The following is a 19,812-nucleotide window of genomic DNA, read 5'->3' on the forward strand; positions in this document are numbered from 1 at the left end:
AATGTGCGTTGTTCATGTGTAAGGAAGAAAATGCTATCAGTAAGTACCGCAATTAAAATAACCACAATGTGTTTGTGTTTCCATGTGTAATAAAGATAGAAGTTTCTTATGCACCAAATTGGGAAAGCGTATGACTACGCTAGCACACACAACAGTCTTGCCAGCTAGAGTGATAATTAATTTTCTTATCTATTGCACTAATGTTCAAAACAACAAACATATCTCGTTTAACAGAAAATTAACAATGCACCACCTTAAAGGTTTCCTGTCTAAGTTTAACTCTAATAATCTGACACTGTAATATTTTTTAACAGAAAAGAGTTATATGTGTCCCTTTACTTTCAAATATTAGTTATATATATCCCTCATTATACACTTTTTACCCCTACTATTACCTATTTAAACATATTTACCCCTCGATCTAACAGACCCTGGACCCAGTCTTCCTGTTATCTTAAGCCCCCACCCCTTTTTTATTTTTGATTTTGTAAAGCCCCGTCTTAATATTTATTACCCAAATTAATACCTCTTAATAACCCACCCCAAGATCCCATCCTAAAGGTTATTAACCACTTGAATTTCTCTCCCCATCTCTTCTATTTTTATCCCTCCAGCAACCTTCTTGATCTTCCACAATGAAACTTAAGACCTCTCATAACCTTCAACATGGACTATCATCGGAAAATTTTATTTTATGCACTCTAATTCCAACTTCTTAGAAAACACAAAATATCAACAACTACTAAACAAATCATTATTGCATTCAGTTCATTCCGAAATAAACCCATACCGAAGTGATCAAATCAAAATCTTAAGACTCTTCAAATTCTTCAAGATGAATTTGTGTCTCCATTAATACAATTATTTTTTTGTGTTCACCCATGAGCATTGAGTATAAATGGACGGAGTGGAGGAATACGATCAAGGCCTTTAAAATTTAAGACTGGAGGGGTCCTTGGGGTGGGTTATTACTTATTAAGAGGTATTAATTTGGGTAATAAATATTAAGATGGGGCTTTACAAAATAAAAAATAAAAAAAGGATTGGGGGCTTAAGATAAAGCCACGTGTAACAGGAAGGTTGGGTCAAAGTGTCGAATAGTATAATGAGAGATATATATAACTAACATTTAATAGTACAAGGACATATATAATCCTTTTCTGTTTTTTTAAATACTATTAAATTACCTAAAAATAATTATAAAAAAACGAAAGCTACCTCAGATAATAGGTTAAATTAAAAACTCTTTAGACCGTAATATATAACTTTAGTAAGTCCTTCCTATTTTATACCTTACAGCCGAAAAATATGAGCACACATTGATATTGCAATTTAAAAAATAGGTACTAAATCGTTATTTTAACCCTTCAATCATAGGAAGCAATAAACTTTCCCTCTTTGATAAATATAGACAAGATCTTCCAAGTCACTTTACCCATTTAGTCCTTTCAGAGTTAGAAACAGAAGAAGAAACATCCCAAGACTTAATGGCAAAGTTGGAAAGTCAACAGTCAATACAAGAAAACGTATTTCATTGTTTTTTTAATGCAACTTGGACCCATGCTCAAATTTTCCACACGTTCTCAGCTTGACTTGTGAAGTCTACGCTCGTTTTCCACACACAAAGCAGCCAGCCAATTTTCCTTCATAAAGATATCAATCAAACACTTAGAAAAAAATATCCACCACTCCCCAGGCTAGTGTCTCATCCACCTCCCGTCTGCCGGAAAAACAAGAACCTCAATGGCCTTCACTGCTTCACAAATCCACTTCTTTTTCATCTCCCTTTTCGCCCTTTTACTTATTGTTCAAGCAAAACTAAATCTCTATCCACCAGATCATGCTGCACTTTTGCTTGTCCAAAAAGACTTGGGCATCCAAGGTCAACGCATTGCACTTTGCAACTCTGTAGCAGTATCCTGCGAAAGGCGAAAGGCAAACAGAACACAGTTGTTGAGAGTCACCCGTATTGACTTCAGATCCAATGGATTGAGTGGAACTTTGTCTCCTGCCATTGGCAAACTTTCTGAGCTCAAAGAGCTCTCTCTTCCAAACAACCGACTCTTTGACCAAATCCCAGTTCAGATTCTCGACTGCCGTAAACTGGAGATCCTTGACCTTGGAAACAATCTGTTTTCTGGGAAAGTTACATCTGAATTATCATCTCTAGTCCGCCTTCGAATTCTTGATCTTTCTTCAAATGAGTTGTCTGGGAATCTTAACTTCTTGAAGTATTTTCCCAACTTAGAAAAACTCTCTTTAGCTGATAACATGTTCACTGGAAAAATACCCCCTTCTTTGAAATCTTTCAGAAATCTGCGTTTCCTTAATATTTCAGGAAACAGTTTTCTTGAAGGTCCTGTGCCTGTTATGAGTCAAGTTGAGCACTTGTCAGCAGATTTGGATCGGAACAACTTCGTTCCAAAACGTTACATTCTTGCTGAAAATTCGACAAGGTCAAATCAGATATCAGCACTGGCACCTAATTCCAATTCAGGAAATGCCCCAGCTCCAGCACCGAGTCATAATGTTGCTCCAGTCCATAAACGTAACAAGAAGAAAAGGAAAGTCAGAGCGTGGTTTCTTGGTTTCTTTGCTGGTTCTTTCGCAGGGGCTATATCTGCAGTACTCTTATCAGTTCTCTTTAAGCTGGTAATGTTTTTCGTCCGAAAGGGAAAGACTGATGGAAGTTTAACAATATACAGTCCACTGATTAAGAAAGCCGAGGATTTGGCCTTCTTAGAGAAAGAAGATGGAGTAGCATCACTTGAAATGATTGGAAAAGGTGGATGTGGAGAAGTTTATAGAGCTGAGTTACCAGGAAGTAATGGGAAGATTATAGCTATAAAGAAGATTTTACAACCCCCAATGGATGCTGCAGAACTCGCCGAGGAAGATACCAAGGCTTTGAACAAGAAAATGCGACAGGTAAAATCAGAAATTCAAATTCTTGGTCAAATCAGACACAGGAATTTGCTTCCCCTACTGGCACATATGCCTAGGCCGGACTGCCATTACTTGGTATATGAATATATGAAAAATGGGAGCTTACAAGATATCCTCCAGCAAGTCACAGAAGGGACAAGGGAATTAGATTGGTTGGGACGACACCGAATTGCAGTAGGGATAGCTACTGGACTTGAGTATCTCCATATAAACCACAGTCAATGCATAATTCACAGAGATCTAAAGCCAGCAAATGTCCTTCTTGACGATGATATGGAAGCTCGAATTGCTGATTTTGGACTTGCAAAGGCAGTTCCAGATGCCCATACACATGTTACGACTTCAAATGTTGCAGGAACTGTGGGATATATTGCACCAGAATACCATCAGACACTGAAGTTTACGGATAAGTGTGATATATACAGCTTTGGTGTGGTGTTAGCAGTGCTGGTTATAGGAAAGCTTCCATCAGATGAATTTTTCCAGCACACGCCTGAGATGAGTTTAGTGAAGTGGCTGAGAAATGTAATGACTTCCGAGGATCCGAAAAGGGCAATTGATCCAAAGCTGATAGGAAGTGGATTTGAGGAGCAAATGCTTTTGGTTCTCAAGATCGCTTGCTTTTGTACACTGGAAAATCCAAAGGAGAGGCCTAACAGTAAGGATGTTAGGTGTATGTTAACTCAGATCAAGCATTAAGTACACATAGGATAACGCATACTGAATAAGTTGGTTTATGCAACTAAGAATGTGTTCTGTATTTCAGTTGTTACCATCTCCAAGACGAGCCTGTGCAAGTTAAGTTTTTGTTGTAATTGGTTTATACAAGTAAATCAAATCTCTGTACTGAAGTCTTAATGGTATTCTTTCCACTTTTTTGCTGAAGTTACTAAACTCAAAACGCAATTGTCACTATAGTTTGAAGGGGTCCGCTAATTCTGCATCCCTTCAAACTAGACAAATATGCTAATGTGTATGATCAAGTCTTCTGTTCCATAAGGTAAAGTATTTATTGAAAAGAGTAGTACGAAGAAGGTACCATAAAGTTTGCAAAATTAAATGATTACTCAATTACTACACTAATATGGAACCCATAAAAAGATATGTAATCGGAAATGCTAAATACCCAACACAACAAATTCTGAAAACATGTAAACTTTACAGGAGCAATCAGCTTTTATCTTCCTTTAAAGCACCTTTTATTTCTCTCATCATATTTGACCAAATGATTGCATAATGGAACGAACCAGCTTCCTAACTACTTCAGTCTTCTTTCCGAACTATCACCCAATAAATTAGAAAAATATTAAGAAAAAGGGTCCATATAAGCCATGCTTGTTTATAGTGCAGCAACAAATGATTCACTCTTTCATCACAAAAAACACTTATACAGACTAAAGCCCCACCTTTGTAAATTCTCCTGAGTCAGACAAGCATCATATGCAGCAATGGTTCCAAAGCAAGCAACTTTGATTGGAGCTTGGGGTGCTTCACCTTCAACTTAATGTTACTCTTAAAATCACCCCATAAGCTGATAATTTGCTTCCACATACCCTGAGCTCAGAGCTAAAATCTTGAATTTGCACGCTGTGAGATGGAGTGCTTTAGCTTAAACAAAGGTTATATAATAATCAAATAAAGTATACACATACATTAATGTAGGATGGTATTTTGCGTTATCTGCATTTCTTCACTGTTTTCATCAAAATATTTAGAATGAAATGCAGATAACGCATTTCTGAACCAGCTTCATTTTCCCAAACAAGTATTTCCAGTAAAATTTGTATATCCTATGTTATTAACTCTGTGATATACTCATCGAGAGCATCACATAATACGCACAGACTAAATTAGCATAAAATGATCCATTTTTCTATCGCTTAGTGTGCAAGAAAAATGCATAATTTTGCATTTGCTAAAGTACCTTAAAAATCTCTAGATGAGTTGCTTCTACAATCTTCAGCAATTGTAGCAGCATGTTGTAACAGTTCTAAATCACAGAAATGAATTCCATGATAAAAGCGAATAGAGCGCAAACATATATTCAATTAAAGAACATAATTAGTCAAACCTGATGTGAAGAATCGCAGGAGTTCGTTGCCCAGATTCAATGCATTAGCTTTTCATCAGAATATCAACACATACATTATAAGGAACAACTCATTTCAATGGAAATTCCTTTTTGGTTGGATAGTATATAACAAAGCTCATGCATAAAACAGATAAACAAATGTAATTATTAAAATAAAAACATGTTAGCCAGTAATTACCAAAGGGTAGGCCAAATTTTCTATGATGACCAACTCACACTAAACATCAAGTATAATAACTCGAATAAAATTCATACAATATGAAGAAGTCTAGGAGTGTCAAATGGGGGGTTTGGACTGATTTTGGGCGGGTAACAATTGGCTGAGTCATGAATAAATGGGCTGGTCATTGATCCGTCCAAAATTTACTTGGGCTGAGATTAGTTGGGTCAAAATTGACTAAAATTTGGGTCATAACCTAACCCGCACAACTCTATCAAACTTTAATAATGTGTTATTTTTTTATGATTATATAATTATCAAATAAATTTTTTTTTCTTTATTATGGTCATATATAACATATCAAACAAAAAAAAAATTATTTTAGCAAAATTACTCATTACTCAATTTGAGCTAAAGTTCAATCCAACTTTAAATAGCTGAGATTGACTGAATCAAAATGGGTTGAGTTCAACAAATAAGCGGGTCAATGATCGACCCAACCTTGAGCGGGTTGGACAAATCAAATGAGTTTGGGCTCAAATTGCCTGAAAAACGTATAAACTAATTTCACTTTAGTTTCACCAGACAAAGAAAGAAAACTTAAATGATGAAATTTGGAAAACAAGAAAGGAACTTTCTTTTAGAATGAGAATGAATAACGGATGAGACCGACTGCTAAAAAGTGAAATTAAATAACTATATGTCAAGAAGAAAAACGAGGAAACGTAAGACACAGAAGCCCCTATAGCTCAGTGGTAGAGCGTCAGTCTTGTAAACTGAAGGTCCGTAGTTCGATCCTGCGTGGGGGCATTTTTTCTTATATACAAATTTTATACACTTTTTCGGTTACCGAATATAATTAGTTTCTAGCACGGCTAAAAAAAAAAAAAGCCCCATATTTTTTCTCTCTCAAAAGCATAGTCAAATACTTTAATCCTTAAAATTTAGTACTTTTTCAAAAACACTTCCTACAATTTTCCAAAAGGTTGGTCAAACAAGTATAACTCATGCAATTAACAATATAAAACTTTATCCAGAAATCAAATGCTAAATTATTTGGCACGACTTATATTCCTGTAACCTTTGAAAATACGTATCCTTTCTATTTAAAAAAACGAAAATACACACTTTTTTTATTTAAAAAAGAATGATCATATCACTATCTGGGAAGCCAGACAAGATTTTTTATCATAATTTTTGTAAATAGTATTTAAATATATTAAATTATTAACTATTATAGTTTATAGTACTTTTTATGGAATTTTTTAAAATGTAAACTATTTCAAAAGACTTAAAGACCTATGTCCTAATTCACGCGGAAATCGCCGTACTCCGAAAAGACTCAAACAAATCGAAAAAGAGGAAGTAGTTTTTAGAAGCACATTTTGACTTATTTTTGGACTGAAGAGTACCTATTTCTTTTTACAAGGGTGTAATAGTTTACCATCAACAAATATTTGCTTAATTTTTGGACTACTTAAAGTTGAAACCTCAATCAGGCTATAATATTTGCATTGACGTTAATTTAGCTAACTCAGCTTTGAACTGTACACAAACATGTGTTAGTCCAGATGATAATTATGCAGCTGTAGATCCTACATTTCTCACTTGTTGTTGTAAATTTATGTTTTTTCGTATTTCAAGTATTCAATATATTATCTAGCAAGAAATGCTTTAGTGATAAAGTAAAGTAAGCAACAACGGATTCTTATGAATAAGGATAAGTGTTATAAATGAGATGAATGCATGTGAGTGACAGGAATGCATTTGTCTGTCCATTTAACGTACTTTGTATTCATGTACTCAATTAAGAAGTACATTAACTTATAACCTTTGAATGTATTTGTATCTTTAGAAATAAAAAAATTTTATCCTATGAATAACACACCAAGATCACTCTTCCTCATATATATTTTGTCTCCATTAGTATATTGTTCTATTGTGCTCTCATTTCTTTACACATTATCAGCACGAGGTTCTAACCAACTGAGGTTATCTGCTTCATCCGAATTTTATCTTTTTCGTAAAAGAGGTAGTCAGTTTCTTTTCCGATTCAGGTATACATTCCTATGTTTATAACGTTTCTATTCAGATCTTCTTTAACCTGCAATTTAATTACCATATGCATAACTTGTTTTGAATATGATTATAATAATTGCATTGGTATGAAAACAATAAGTTTCGGTTAAATTGTTATTTCATTATATAAACTACAAAGAAGTTTAATCCTACACATAAATAAATAAGTATTAAAATTGAATTACAATAATTAGACTAATTAAGCCCACATCCAAATATTCTAACATAATATGCATTTAGAAGGAATTCTTGCAAAATTTTCATAAGGTTTAAATGTGTCTTCAATAAATTTATCACCTAAGTGTACAAACTAATTAATGACTTTAAAATTAACGACTGAACTATTAGATGAATCGTATTGAATGTTGAAATTTGTCAGAATTGATATCATCTAGTTTTATGCCTACTTAGCTTATTAAAACGTATTCTAAGTAGAACAAAATTATACTAATACATATTAATTTAACTTATTTATTCTATGGAAATATACTTACATGTCTAAAGTTTTTGTGGGTAATATTAAATACTAATTTATCATCGCACTGCACATAATTATTTATTTGATAATTTTACATATAGAATATTAATACATGATTATATACTGCACTGAATTGATAATAATTCTTGTCATTCTAATTCACTTATTTCTATGATAGTTTTCACTATGTCGAATTTGTCAAAACCTGAATTTATGACACTTGACATCTCTGGGAATAACTATTTGCCATGGGTACTTGATGTTGAAATTCACCTTGACTCTAAAGGTCTTGGTGACACTATTAAAGAAGGAAATGAAGCATCATGTCAGGATAAGGCGAAAGCCATGATTTTTCTTCGCCATCATCTCGATGAAGGGTTAAAAAGTGAATATTTAACCTTGAAAGATCCATTTCAATTATGGACTAGTTTAAAGGAACAATATGACCACCTAAAGGCCACGGTATTGCCAAGAGCTCGTCGTGAGTGGATGCACTTACGGCTACAAGATTATAAGACCATAAGTGAATATAATTATGCTATATATAGAATAATTTCCCAACTAAAATTATGTGGGGAACCTATGAATGATGAGGACATACTGGAAAAGACTCTCTCCACTTTTCATGCCTCAAATATGGTGTTACAGCAACAATACCGTGTAAAGGGCTTTAAAAAATATTCTGAATTAATTTCATGCCTTTTGGTGGTTGAACAACATAATACCCTTTTAATGAAAAATCATGAAGCCTGCCCCACTGGATCAGCTCTATTTCCAGAAGCGAATCTGGGAATGATAGATCCAAAGTCTGAAAAAAGATAAAATAATTATCGTGGCCGTATAAATATATGTGGGCGTGGCAAGGGGCTAAATAATAATCGCCATGGTGGTAGTCGTTATAAACAAGATAACAATAAGGGTTCTTAGAATAATCCTTCAAAGGGCAAAGGTAATGTTTGCCACCGATGTGGTATGAAAAATTATTGGGCACGAATTTATCGTACACCTGAACATTTTGTCAAACTTTATCAAGCATCTATAAAAGGGAAACAAAATAAATTTGAGACTCACATGACTTTTCAAAATGATGTTGAGGCGGGCCCTATGAATAATCATGATAAAGTTGAAGCAAACCTTGCCTATAAAGATGATATTTTTGAAGGTCTTGCAGATATTACTCATTTAGAGGCTGGAGACTTCTTTGAGCTTCATAACTGAAGACTTATTATTGAAAAAAATTATAAAAATAAATGTATTTCTTTTTATGAAGTTCATATTTTGAATAAAACTTTTTATGTTGTCAGTATTTAATTTCATAAATGTAGTTTCTTTTGCTCTTAAATTTTTCAATATTACTTATGATGTATTTTTTTTCGTCTTGAAAAATATGAAAACCTCCCAGTCTTCAGTTGGCCGTATGAATAATAAAGAAGAAATATATTTTCTACGACGCATACTATATTAAAAGATAAGAGATATTTCTCTTATTTAATTATGAAAGAAGCCAATATCATAACAATATATGGTAGTACAAAATTAATTGTCGGCTCTAGAAGAGCAACTGTATTACTACCAGGAGGAACTATATTGGCTGTTAATGATGCATTATATTATAGTAGGTCTCAAAGAAACTTGTTGAGTTTCAAAGATCTTCACCAAAATGGCTATCATATTGAGACTGCCAATGAAGGAAAGGTTGAATACCTTTATATTACTACAATAAAAGCAAAAAAGAAGTATGTGCTTGAAAAGCTTCCCGCATTTTCCTCCGGATTATACTACACTAATATTAGTGTAGTTGAATCACATGCCATAGTAAACAAGGAGTTTACTAATAATTTTATTATTTGGTATGACCGGTTGGACCATCCCGGTTATAATATGATGCGCAAAATAATTGAGAATTCACATGATCATTCATTGAAGAACCAGAAGATTCTTTAAACTAAAGAATTCTCTTGTGCTGCATGTTCTCAAGGAAAACTGATTATTAAACCATTAGTAATTAAAGTTGGAGTTGAATCTCCTGCATTTTTGAAACATATACAGGGTGATATATGTGGGCCCATACATCCTCCATGTGGACCATTCAGATATTATATGATTTTGATAGATGCATCTACAAGATGGTTACGCGTGTGCTTGTTATCAACCCACAATTTGGCCTTTGCGAGGTTACTAGCTCAATTAATAAGATTAAGAGCACAGTTTTCAGATTATGCAATTAAGACACTTCGTCTTGATAATACTGGTGAATTTACGTCTCGGGTCTTTAATGATTATTGCATATCAACTAGGATAACAATTGAGCATCTAGTTGCTCATGTTCATACTCAAAATGGTCTAGCGGAATCATTGATCAAATGCCTCCAATTAATTTCTAAACCAATGCTTATGAGAACAAAACTTCCCATTTCGACATGGGACCATGCTATTTTGCATGCAGTAGCTCTTGTGCGGATCAGACCCACAAGTTATCATAAAGTCTCCCCAATACAATTGGCTTTTGGTCAGGAGCCAAATATTTTCCATCTTAGAATATTTGGATGTGCAGTATATATTCCAATTTCTCCACCACAATGCACAAAGATGGGACCCCAAAGAAGATTGGGGATATATGTTGGGTATGAATCTCCTTCTATTATAAAATATTTGGAACCTATAACTGGAGATTTATTTACGACAAGATTTACTGATTGCCATTTTGATAAATCAGTATACCCAATATTAGGGGGAGAAAATAAGCAACTGCAAAAGGAGATAGATTGGAATGCATTATCACTATCTCATTTAGATCCTCGAATAACTCAATGTGAACACGAGGTTCAAAAGATAATTTATTTGCAAAATATTACAAATCAACTACCTGATGCATTCACTAACCTACCAAGGGTGACTAAGTCACATATTCCAGCTGCTAATGCTCCTATTCGAATTGATATCCCGGTTGGACAATCTATAAATGCAAATGAGTCTAAGTCACGCTTGAAACGTGGTAGATCAATTGGTTCCAAAGATAAAAATCCTCGAAAGCGAAAAGGAGCCAATGATCTAGGAGATCATAATATGGAGGTAATTGCTCAAAAAGAGCCTTGTGACATAACAAATGATAAGACCTCAAAGGAGGTCCAGGTACCTGAAAATAATAAGAATGAAGAGATCTCAATAAGTTATGTCTCTACGGCAAAAAGGTGAAACCGAAATAATATTATTGTCGATAATATTTTTGCTTATAATGTTGCTGTTGAAATAATGCAACAAGATGAGGATCTTGAACCAAGATCTGTCGATAAATGTAGACAGAGAAATGATTGGCAAAAATAGAAAGACGCTATCCAGGCAGAATTAGCGTCACTTGGAAAATATGAAGTATTCGGACATATAGTTCGAACACTTGAAGGAATAAAGCCAATGAGATACAAATGGGTTTTTGTGTGAAAACGAAATGATAAAAATGAAGTCGTTAGATATAAAACACGACTTGTGGTACAAGGATTTTCGCAAAGACCTGGCATTGATTATATGGAGACATATTCTCCTGTGGTGGATGTAATCACTTTCAGGCATCTTATAAATTTGGCAGTCCATGAAAAACTTGATATGCGTCTAATGGATGTTGTCACAACCTATTTATATGGAACATTAGACAATAAAATTTAAATAAAAATCCCTAAAGGGCTCAAAGTTCCTGAAACTAATAAAAGTTTTCGGGAAACTTGTTCAATAAAGCTTCAAAAATCCTTATATAGATTGAAACAATCAGGGCAAATGTGGTATAATCGCCCGAGTGAGTATTTGCTGAAAGAAGGGTATAAGAATGATCCAATTTATCTTTGTGTATTTATAAGAAGTTCTGGATATGAATTTGTTATAATCATTGTGTATGTTGATGATCTAAATATCATTGGAACTCCTGGGGAACTTCCAAAAGCAGTAGACTGCTTGAAGAAGGAGTTTGAAATGAAAGATCTTGGAAAGACAAAATTTTGTCTTGGTCTACAAATTGAGCATATGAAAGATGGAATTTTTGTCCATCAATCAACTTATACCGAAAAGATCCTAAAGCGTTTTTATATGGATAAAGCACATCCATTGAGTACCCCGATGATTGTGAGATCACTTGATATAAATAAAGATCCATTTCGACCTCATGAAAATGATGGAGAGCTTTTTGGTGATGAAACTTCATATTTTAGTGCAATTAGGGCACTAATGTATCTTGCAAATAATACTCGACCAGATATAATTTTTGCAGTAAGTTTATTAGCAAGATTTAGTTCCTTCCCAATAACAAGACACTGGAATGATGTTAAGCATATTTTTAGATACCTCTGAGGGACTATTGATATGGGATTATTTTATTCTTATGAATCCGTTATGCAGATGCAGGTTATTTGTCTGACCCACATAAAGCCCGATCTCAAACAGGCTATCTATTTGCTTGTGGGGGTACAACTATTTCATGGCGTTTAACAAAACAAACTTTAGCTACTATACCTTCCAATCATACAGAGATAATAGCTATTCATGAAGCTAATCGAGAATGTGTATGGTTGAGATCAGTGACTCAACATATTCAATAATTGTGTGGCTTTTCTTTAAAAATGAAGTTTCCAACGATATTGTATGAAGATAATGTTGCTTGCATAGCTCAACTTAAAGGAGAATATATCAAAGGTGACAGAACAAAGCACATTTCACCAAAGTTTTTTTTCACACACGATCTTCACCAAAATGGTGAGATAGATGTTCAACAAATCCATTCAAGTGACAATCTAGCAGATTTATTCACTAAGACATTGCCAACATCAACATTTGAGAAGCTGAGACATAAGATTGGAATGCGTCGTCTCCGAGATATCAAATAAAGCTTTCATCAGGGGGAGTATAATACACGATGTACTCTTTTTTCCTTAACCAAGGTTTTGTCCCAATTGAGTTTTTCTGGTAAGGTTTTTAATGAGGCAGCACTCAATGCGTATTACAAGATATGAGTACTCTTTTTCCTTCACTAGGCTTTTTTCCACTGGATTTTTCTAGTAAGGTTTTAACGAGACACATTATCTTATAAATGGACATCCAAGGGGTAGTGTTATAAATGAGATGAATTCATGTGAGTGAGAGGAATGCATTTGTCTGTCCATTTAACGTACTTTGTATTCATGTACTCAATTAAGAAGTACATTAACTTATAACATTTGAATGTATTTGTACCTTTATAAATAGGGAACTTTTGACCCTATGAATAACACACCAAGATCATTCTCTCTCATATATATTTTGTCTTCATTAGTATATTATTCTATTGTGCTCTCATTTCTTAACAATAAGCAAATTTAAAAAAAAAAAATACTTTTCTCTACATTAAAGATAAAGAGGCGGGGTTTTGGGCTGAGAGGGTGGGCGGAAGTAGAAATAAAGAAATTGGGGGACAATAATAAAATGTGTAGAATTAAATGAAGGACTTCAAGCAATAAACGGCGTACCACTAGTGCACTCAAGTGGGGTAGTTGAGTACCAAGTGTCTCATTTCCAGGATTAGATGGAAGAAAAAATCAAAGGGTTGTCTAGTTTTCCATGCCTTCAATTGATAGGAAGAGAAAAATTGGACTTGTTCAAATATGGGGGTGAATGGTGCGTGCATCTCTATCCCTTCTATTAATTATAAATTATTACTCTATTCGGTCCACAATAAATGATTTTTGGTTGTTTTCATAAAGATTAAGAAATTCATCTTTTAACATTAATTAGTAAGAAAATTGACCATATTAGCCTTTACTATCTCTTCACATAAATACTCCTAACACATATTCCAACACTATTTACTCGAAGGGCAATGTAAGAAAAAAGTAATTAATTCATTCTTGAAATCTGAAAAAATCAGATATTTTGGATCACAAAAAAAGGCCAAAAAATCACTTATTGTGGAACGGATGGAGTATTATTAGAGAAAGCAGTATAATGGGAAGACTAATCGTTGTATCAAAATTTTCAAGCAAAGAACATCAAGAGCTAAAAAACATTCCATAGTGCAAATCTAGTGATTTCCTCTCTACTATATCTTATATTGGAATGGTCCTTTGATTATTCTGGTCAGACCTGACTGATGTTAAAAATTATTCACCAAAACCCCCTAAAATAATATGTAAGGCAAAAGATAATTACTTGGTACACAAACTAAATTAACAAGTGCATATATGACATGTGCGGTGTGCCTTTTACGTAAGGTTTTATCACTTGACCATAGTTATTGTTAACGGTGTACATGAGTCGCAGGGGCGGCCCAACCTTATCGGAGACCTAAAGCAAAATCTTAATAAGAGTCCTTATATATATATATATATATATATATATATATATATATATATATATATATATATATATATATATAATGAACATTATTTTTAAAAAAATTAGACAAGTGAGAATGTATAATTAAAAAAAATGAGAACTTAGTTTTATAAAATACAGAAAATTAAATGAATTTAACGTTGATTGCATTACAACTGAAATGGGAGAATCCAGAAAACATAAGTGACTCCTTTTCTTTAGTAAGTCTCTTTCTATATTTGGTAACAATTCAACTTTAGATTTTTCTTTTTACCATTATTGAGATGATTTCTAGCCCAAAAACTTCTATGATTTATTTAAGATTACAAGTTTCAAAAGCTTTTCTTTATTTCATAAAATCCATGTCCAGTCAAACACTTTCATATAAATTGGGACGGAGAGAGTATAATTTATGTAAGAAAAATAAATAATAAGTTAGATTATTAGATATAGTTACGTGACCAACTAATGAATAGAGAAATATAATTAAGTTAAAAAGTAAAATAAGATTGACAGAAAATTATTTTAGTTATATTAATTAGAGGAAGAAATCGAATTATTAAAAATTAATATGACAATAAAGAAATAAATTTATCAATAATAAAAGATAATTATATAAATAATATACTACTATATATAAAGAATACTAGTAATTTTGGGGCCTTTAAATTTTTGGGGCCTAAAGCAAGTGTTTCACTTGCTTTAGGGTTGGGCCGCCCCTGATGAGTCGGGTTGGTTCAAAATTTTCAATTATCAAACTATATCAATGATGTCGGGTTTTTAAATCTAAAAATCTAACCAAACCAACAAAGCCGTTTTTTTCAATCTCGGTATTTCACGAAATTTTGGGGTTTTTTTCCGGTAAAGTCTTCATAGCACAAAATATGTAACTTCTGCTCCAAATATTTCTTTAGTCCTAGTAAGATACAACTATATAATGTATTTTCATAGAAAATAACACAATAATATGAGATAAGTCATAGCATTATACTAAAATATTAAATAACAAAGATAATAAAATTTCATAAAATAAATATTATTTATTAATAATCCATAATGAAAATTAACATAATCTAAAAATACTATATAGGTCATGATAAAATAAGTATAGTTAATAAGTATTATTAATTACATAACTAAGCACTAAAGAAAAGATAAACTAAGTTGTGCATTTTCATTATAAACTAATATAAAACTAAAAAATAGATATCCAACATTATCGTCATTCCTAGTGTTGAATTGAATTTCTTTTGTTAGCATTAGTATTTATTTGAACTTTGTTTGAGTTACTACATTTATGGGCTATAAAATTATTTACCATTCAAGAATGTTAAGTCCAAACTTGAAATAATATGTTAAAAGATAAAATTGTGAAAAAGTTTAAGAAATATTTATAAATTACATTACAACAAATATTTATATGTATAAATTATTTTTACAAATTGTAAAAATATGTGGGAATCTCAACAATAATGCTGTTGAAACCCTTCGAGTTCCATAAAATTTCCGGAGTTTTAATTTAGTTTGTGAGCATTAGCGGGCACATGGACAAATCTCCACTTCTATTTAGAAAGTTTCTCTTCTAAATTGGAATGAGGTTTCTGAGGTATCAAATATCTGCCGACCCTATTATGTTTCACTAATCACAAAATTGAAACGTATGAGTAAAGGCTAACTCACCAAAAAAGGGCCTCTACAGCAGGACATATGAAATGGTAAAGAGTGCCATTCTATTGATTGTCCCTTAATTACAAAGATTGGTTTTAGCTAAAGGTAACTTCTCTGTTCTGAGAAGTAAAGAACTTTCTACCCAATGACGCTAAGCTGGCAACATAAAGTTTATCACTCGATGATGGCTTAAGTCCATTCTTGGTTCCTCTTCTCTCTTTCTTTTAGGCAGAGATAACGAAGACATAGCTCTGGCTGACACCACCTTTCTAACAAGTGATTTCCACAGCTCATCATCTCCCCTGTGTTGCACCTTCACTTTGAATTGCCTGTAATGTAAATAATATATAGAGCTGTTAAGATGACTTACCAACTTACATAAACACAAAAAAAAACGAATGATCACTGTATCAGTTCAAGGAATTGACCTTACTGATAAAGCAGGCAAACAAAGTTATCTAAAGCTGATACTTATGTTGTATATGTGGTCCTATTAACCTTATTCAAGGCAACATGTTAAAATCTTTGGAACTCATTCAAGATATTTTCTTGAGGAACAGGATAATGGACACGTTACAACTAGATAGGATCCAGATTCAACTAACAAGTTACGAAAGGCCAGGGGTCCGGTTGCTGTCTTAATATTTGCTTCCTTCTAGGATAGGTGCACCTGGTTATAGTCGAAATGGGACCTTGAATCATTACCACTACTTGGATAGGTCGCATTCACATCAAGAACAACCCACTTGGCACTTAGAATCACAGTAGACTTTGGGCAAAAAATCTTCATGAGTAGACTCATCTTCGCACGAAAGCAAGCAAAATCACATGCCAGCTCATGAGAATTTTAATGACTTTCTACTTCAAAACTAAAAGACCCATAGAAACTGAAAATATCCAACAAACTGATGTTAACTTGACTCAATCATGAATTAGAGAAGAAATGGACAAATTAGTGACAGCTGATTCGTTGCGTTTTTCTATAGAGACAAATCAATGGGCCCATCAAATCAGCAAGGCAGCTACCTGCTTCGATCGGTGATACTTCTAAAATGATTTACATATTGTAGTTACTACTATGATTAATGAGATTCACCTTAAGTGATCGGTACAACAATAGATTGATAAACTAGTTATTCAGTAGTCAGTGGTGGTTAGTGGTTACCTGCAAAGGGGAACTCGGCAATCTTCTGGTTGGTCACAAATGGATGCGTGTAATCTTAGGAGCTGCCACATGCGCTTGCATCGCAAACAACTTCCGTTGGCCCTTTTCTTACAAGTAGCGAAATGACAGATCAGAAGCTGGAGCCCTTGACAGGTCTCAAACTTGCTACATGGCTGCCTTTTGTGGGAAGATTCCTTATTATGTGGCCCAACGCTAGTACATCCTTCTGTACAAATATGCTCCAAGCAATCCATCGCTTCGCTGAGCTGTAAATACAAATTCAGCTCCTTCCTGTGTCTTCTCGTCCTCTTCTTCCGCTATAATGACAAATTTACGATGAAAAATCACTAAGCTAAGCCACTTGACTGATAAAAAAGATGCAAACAATTGCCATGTGAAGATTTAACAACTAAGCTTTCATGTTTCATGATTAATTGAAAAACTTCAACATTGTTATGAATTCCATGATTATATTTTGGATTGTATGTGAAAATACAATTCTCAATGAGCTAGATAAAGGGATATATGTTAATTGTATCAGGTTATAATTACATACCAACTCAGCCTCATCCATGAACTGTAAAATTTCAAGTTCAAGGAAGGGGTCATGATCTTGAAGGAACTTCCAGCCCTCAGTCTCCTCAACTTTCTTGAAATTGCTTGACAAAAATTTCATGGACTTGAGGTAGAGATCTGGTGCATCACATAGCCTTGCAAGTTGAAGCACATCCACTGCATTTTCAATCGTCAATTGCTCGGCTAACCCCTTAGTGCATCTCTGCTTCAGCTGTGGTACCAAGTACACATGAGAAAGTGCTAGCAGGTGAATCCCATGTCTCTCCATCTGCTCTTCAGTGCACCTAAATACATGGACAACTTGGTCATATTAGACTCTGAGCCTTTCGGTAATAGGGTTTAATTATTGGGTTTAAGTTCCTGATATTTTAGATAACTTTAAAACCATTTGTATACCATCAGGTTACTTAAAGTTATTGTAATAATAAGTATGAAATGGTAATCTAGAAAATAAGTTAAAAGAAACTTATTACAATTGGTTAAACTAAATTGACAGTATACAGCTTAATCCTTTAGTTTTATACATTGATGGTGCAAAATTTCTTTTTACATAATTAAGTAATTGTTTAAACATATAATTAGTTTAAGAATCATAGTCGTACATGACGTGCCTTTGTAATTTACTCCAATTACACCGGAAATGTTGGTCTAGGCATCTACCCGACGCCGACTAGAGTATGAAGGGAAACAAAAAACATGATTAGAGAATCTAAGAGTCAATGATTGAGCCTGGCAAGGCATTTAACATATGGCAGCCAGATTAGCATTGAAGACCAATCACCTATTGTCTCATCAACGAAGGAACCAATACTTAAGCGTAAAATAAACTATTCTTATGGTCAAAATTCAGTATATTCAATTCCAACTTGGACGGAGTCAATTTGAAGTTTGTACGAGATTAACTATATCAGAATATATAAATAAAGAAAACAAACCGATTTGCGTGTGTGTGTATTTTGAGAACTTACGTGAAGGAATATAGAAACCGGATGAACACGGAAACGGCGTCGCACGGAACGCCCAGAATCCTAATAGTTTTCTCAGAGCTCCGCCGCTTTTGCGGCCTAAGTATTATGCTCTCCAGAACCGTCGAGGCAGTTGCCTACCATCATGTTTCGAAGATATTAGTAGTTTTCAAACTGGAAAAGAAGCTTTTAAAACATAAAATGGAAATTGATTTGATTCACGTTTTAAGAATCGGATCTTTGTTTCCGGAATTCAATTCCCACACAACCTATATGAAAGCTATAGATTACACACACTAAAATGATAGACAGTTAATTTGACAGAGAAAAGCAAAGAGTGTATGTGTGATAAGTTTATATATGTGTACCAGAACGGTGGAATGCACCGGAATGCGGAGGCCGCCGGAGGTGATGATGTGGACATCGGCTTCAGACATTTCGCAGTAAAATTCGCTAACAAAGTTTTCTCGCGACATGATAACTGATTTTCTGGAGTTGATGAATGATGATATGTTTCAGGTCGATTTCTGCCTGAAACAGAGTGTATTTCGGAGAGGGTGTTTCTTTTTTTAAGTTTTTGGTGGGGGCTTGTGTCCTGTCCAGTATATATAAGCACAGGGAAGGCTGCCAACTACCAAAGTTGCGCTTACCTAGACAACTTACATTGTTATCTGGGGCAGTGGATATTTAGTGCTACTGTTCCAGATATTTATTACTTTTATATAAGTGTAACTGTTTTACGGAATGTGGCATCACAATCACCTCTTAAGATTATTCAATTCGCTAGCATGTATTACTCCCCAATTACGAGGAAACTGCCGTGCCAGACGTAATGGCCCACGCTAGGGCTGGCATATATCGGGTAAAACCGATAGCTCAAACCGAAAAAATTTATTGGGTTATCGTTATTGGGTTAACGGTTTAGAAAATTTTTACTATTGAGTTATCGGTTCGGACCTCGATTTGCCAATTTTGTTAATAGCTTAAACGATAACCCAATAAGAATTGATAAAATTACGACTTTACCCTTAAGTATATACATACATCTAGGGCTTCATTCTCTCAAGCCGCACTCTTCGGTTCATTGTCTTAAAGTCTTCATCTTCAAAGACCTTACTCCTAGCGTAAGTCTTATACAGTAAGTTTCTATAATAAAATTCATCTTCATCTAGGGATTTTTGATTGTTAAAGATTCTTTATTTTGTGCTCATATTTTATGATTTTTATTTTCGTTTCTTAATTTTGTGAGCTCACATTGTGCAGTCTATACCTACTACCAGTTGTGGTTGTTTGTTGTTTGTTGTTCCACTCCTAATTAGCTACATTTTGACATGTCTAAAAGACAAAAACAGT

The 19,812-nt window shown here is 33.8% G+C and overlaps 3 protein-coding genes and 1 non-coding gene across 5 annotated transcripts; 3 read left to right on the forward strand and 1 right to left on the reverse strand.

Moving 5' to 3' along the window:
- Positions 1–1,673: 1,673 nt before the first annotated feature.
- LOC107785550 (leucine-rich repeat receptor-like serine/threonine/tyrosine-protein kinase SOBIR1) lies at positions 1,674–3,797 on the forward strand. The gene is given in 1 exon segment (NM_001325406.1): positions 1,674–3,797. A coding segment is annotated over 1 exon segment (1,902 nt). The 5' UTR covers positions 1,674–1,743; the 3' UTR covers positions 3,646–3,797.
- A 2,139-nt stretch (positions 3,798–5,936) lies between these two features.
- Positions 5,937–6,008, forward strand: TRNAT-UGU (transfer RNA threonine (anticodon UGU)). The gene has a single exon. It is a non-coding gene; the product is annotated as a tRNA-Thr (tRNA).
- Positions 6,009–7,941: 1,933 nt separating this feature from the next.
- LOC142175944 (uncharacterized) lies at positions 7,942–8,577 on the forward strand. The gene has a single exon (XM_075242954.1). The coding sequence runs from the start codon at positions 7,942–7,944 to the stop codon at positions 8,575–8,577; it is 636 nt and encodes a 211-aa protein (XP_075099055.1).
- A 7,214-nt stretch (positions 8,578–15,791) lies between these two features.
- On the reverse strand, positions 15,792–19,047 carry LOC107785552 (BTB/POZ and TAZ domain-containing protein 1). 2 transcript variants are annotated; one of them, XM_016606879.2, is made up of 5 exons: positions 18,828–19,047; positions 18,463–18,596; positions 17,475–17,778; positions 16,919–17,235; positions 15,792–16,082 (listed from the first exon to the last, which is right to left on the reverse strand). In XM_016606879.2, the coding sequence occupies exons 1-5, from the start codon at positions 18,933–18,935 to the stop codon at positions 15,905–15,907; spliced, it is 1,041 nt and encodes a 346-aa protein (XP_016462365.1). In that variant the 5' UTR covers positions 18,936–19,047; the 3' UTR covers positions 15,792–15,904. The 2 variants fall into 2 exon arrangements, with proteins under 2 accessions (XP_016462365.1, XP_016462366.1); XM_016606880.2 differs by lacking the exon at positions 18,463–18,596 and having other exon boundaries at positions 18,828–19,020.
- Between the last annotated feature and the right edge of the window lie 765 nt (positions 19,048–19,812).

Source organism: Nicotiana tabacum, chromosome 22, assembly GCF_000715075.1.
Source record: "Nicotiana tabacum cultivar K326 chromosome 22, ASM71507v2, whole genome shotgun sequence".
Taxonomy (NCBI): domain Eukaryota; kingdom Viridiplantae; phylum Streptophyta; class Magnoliopsida; order Solanales; family Solanaceae; genus Nicotiana; species Nicotiana tabacum.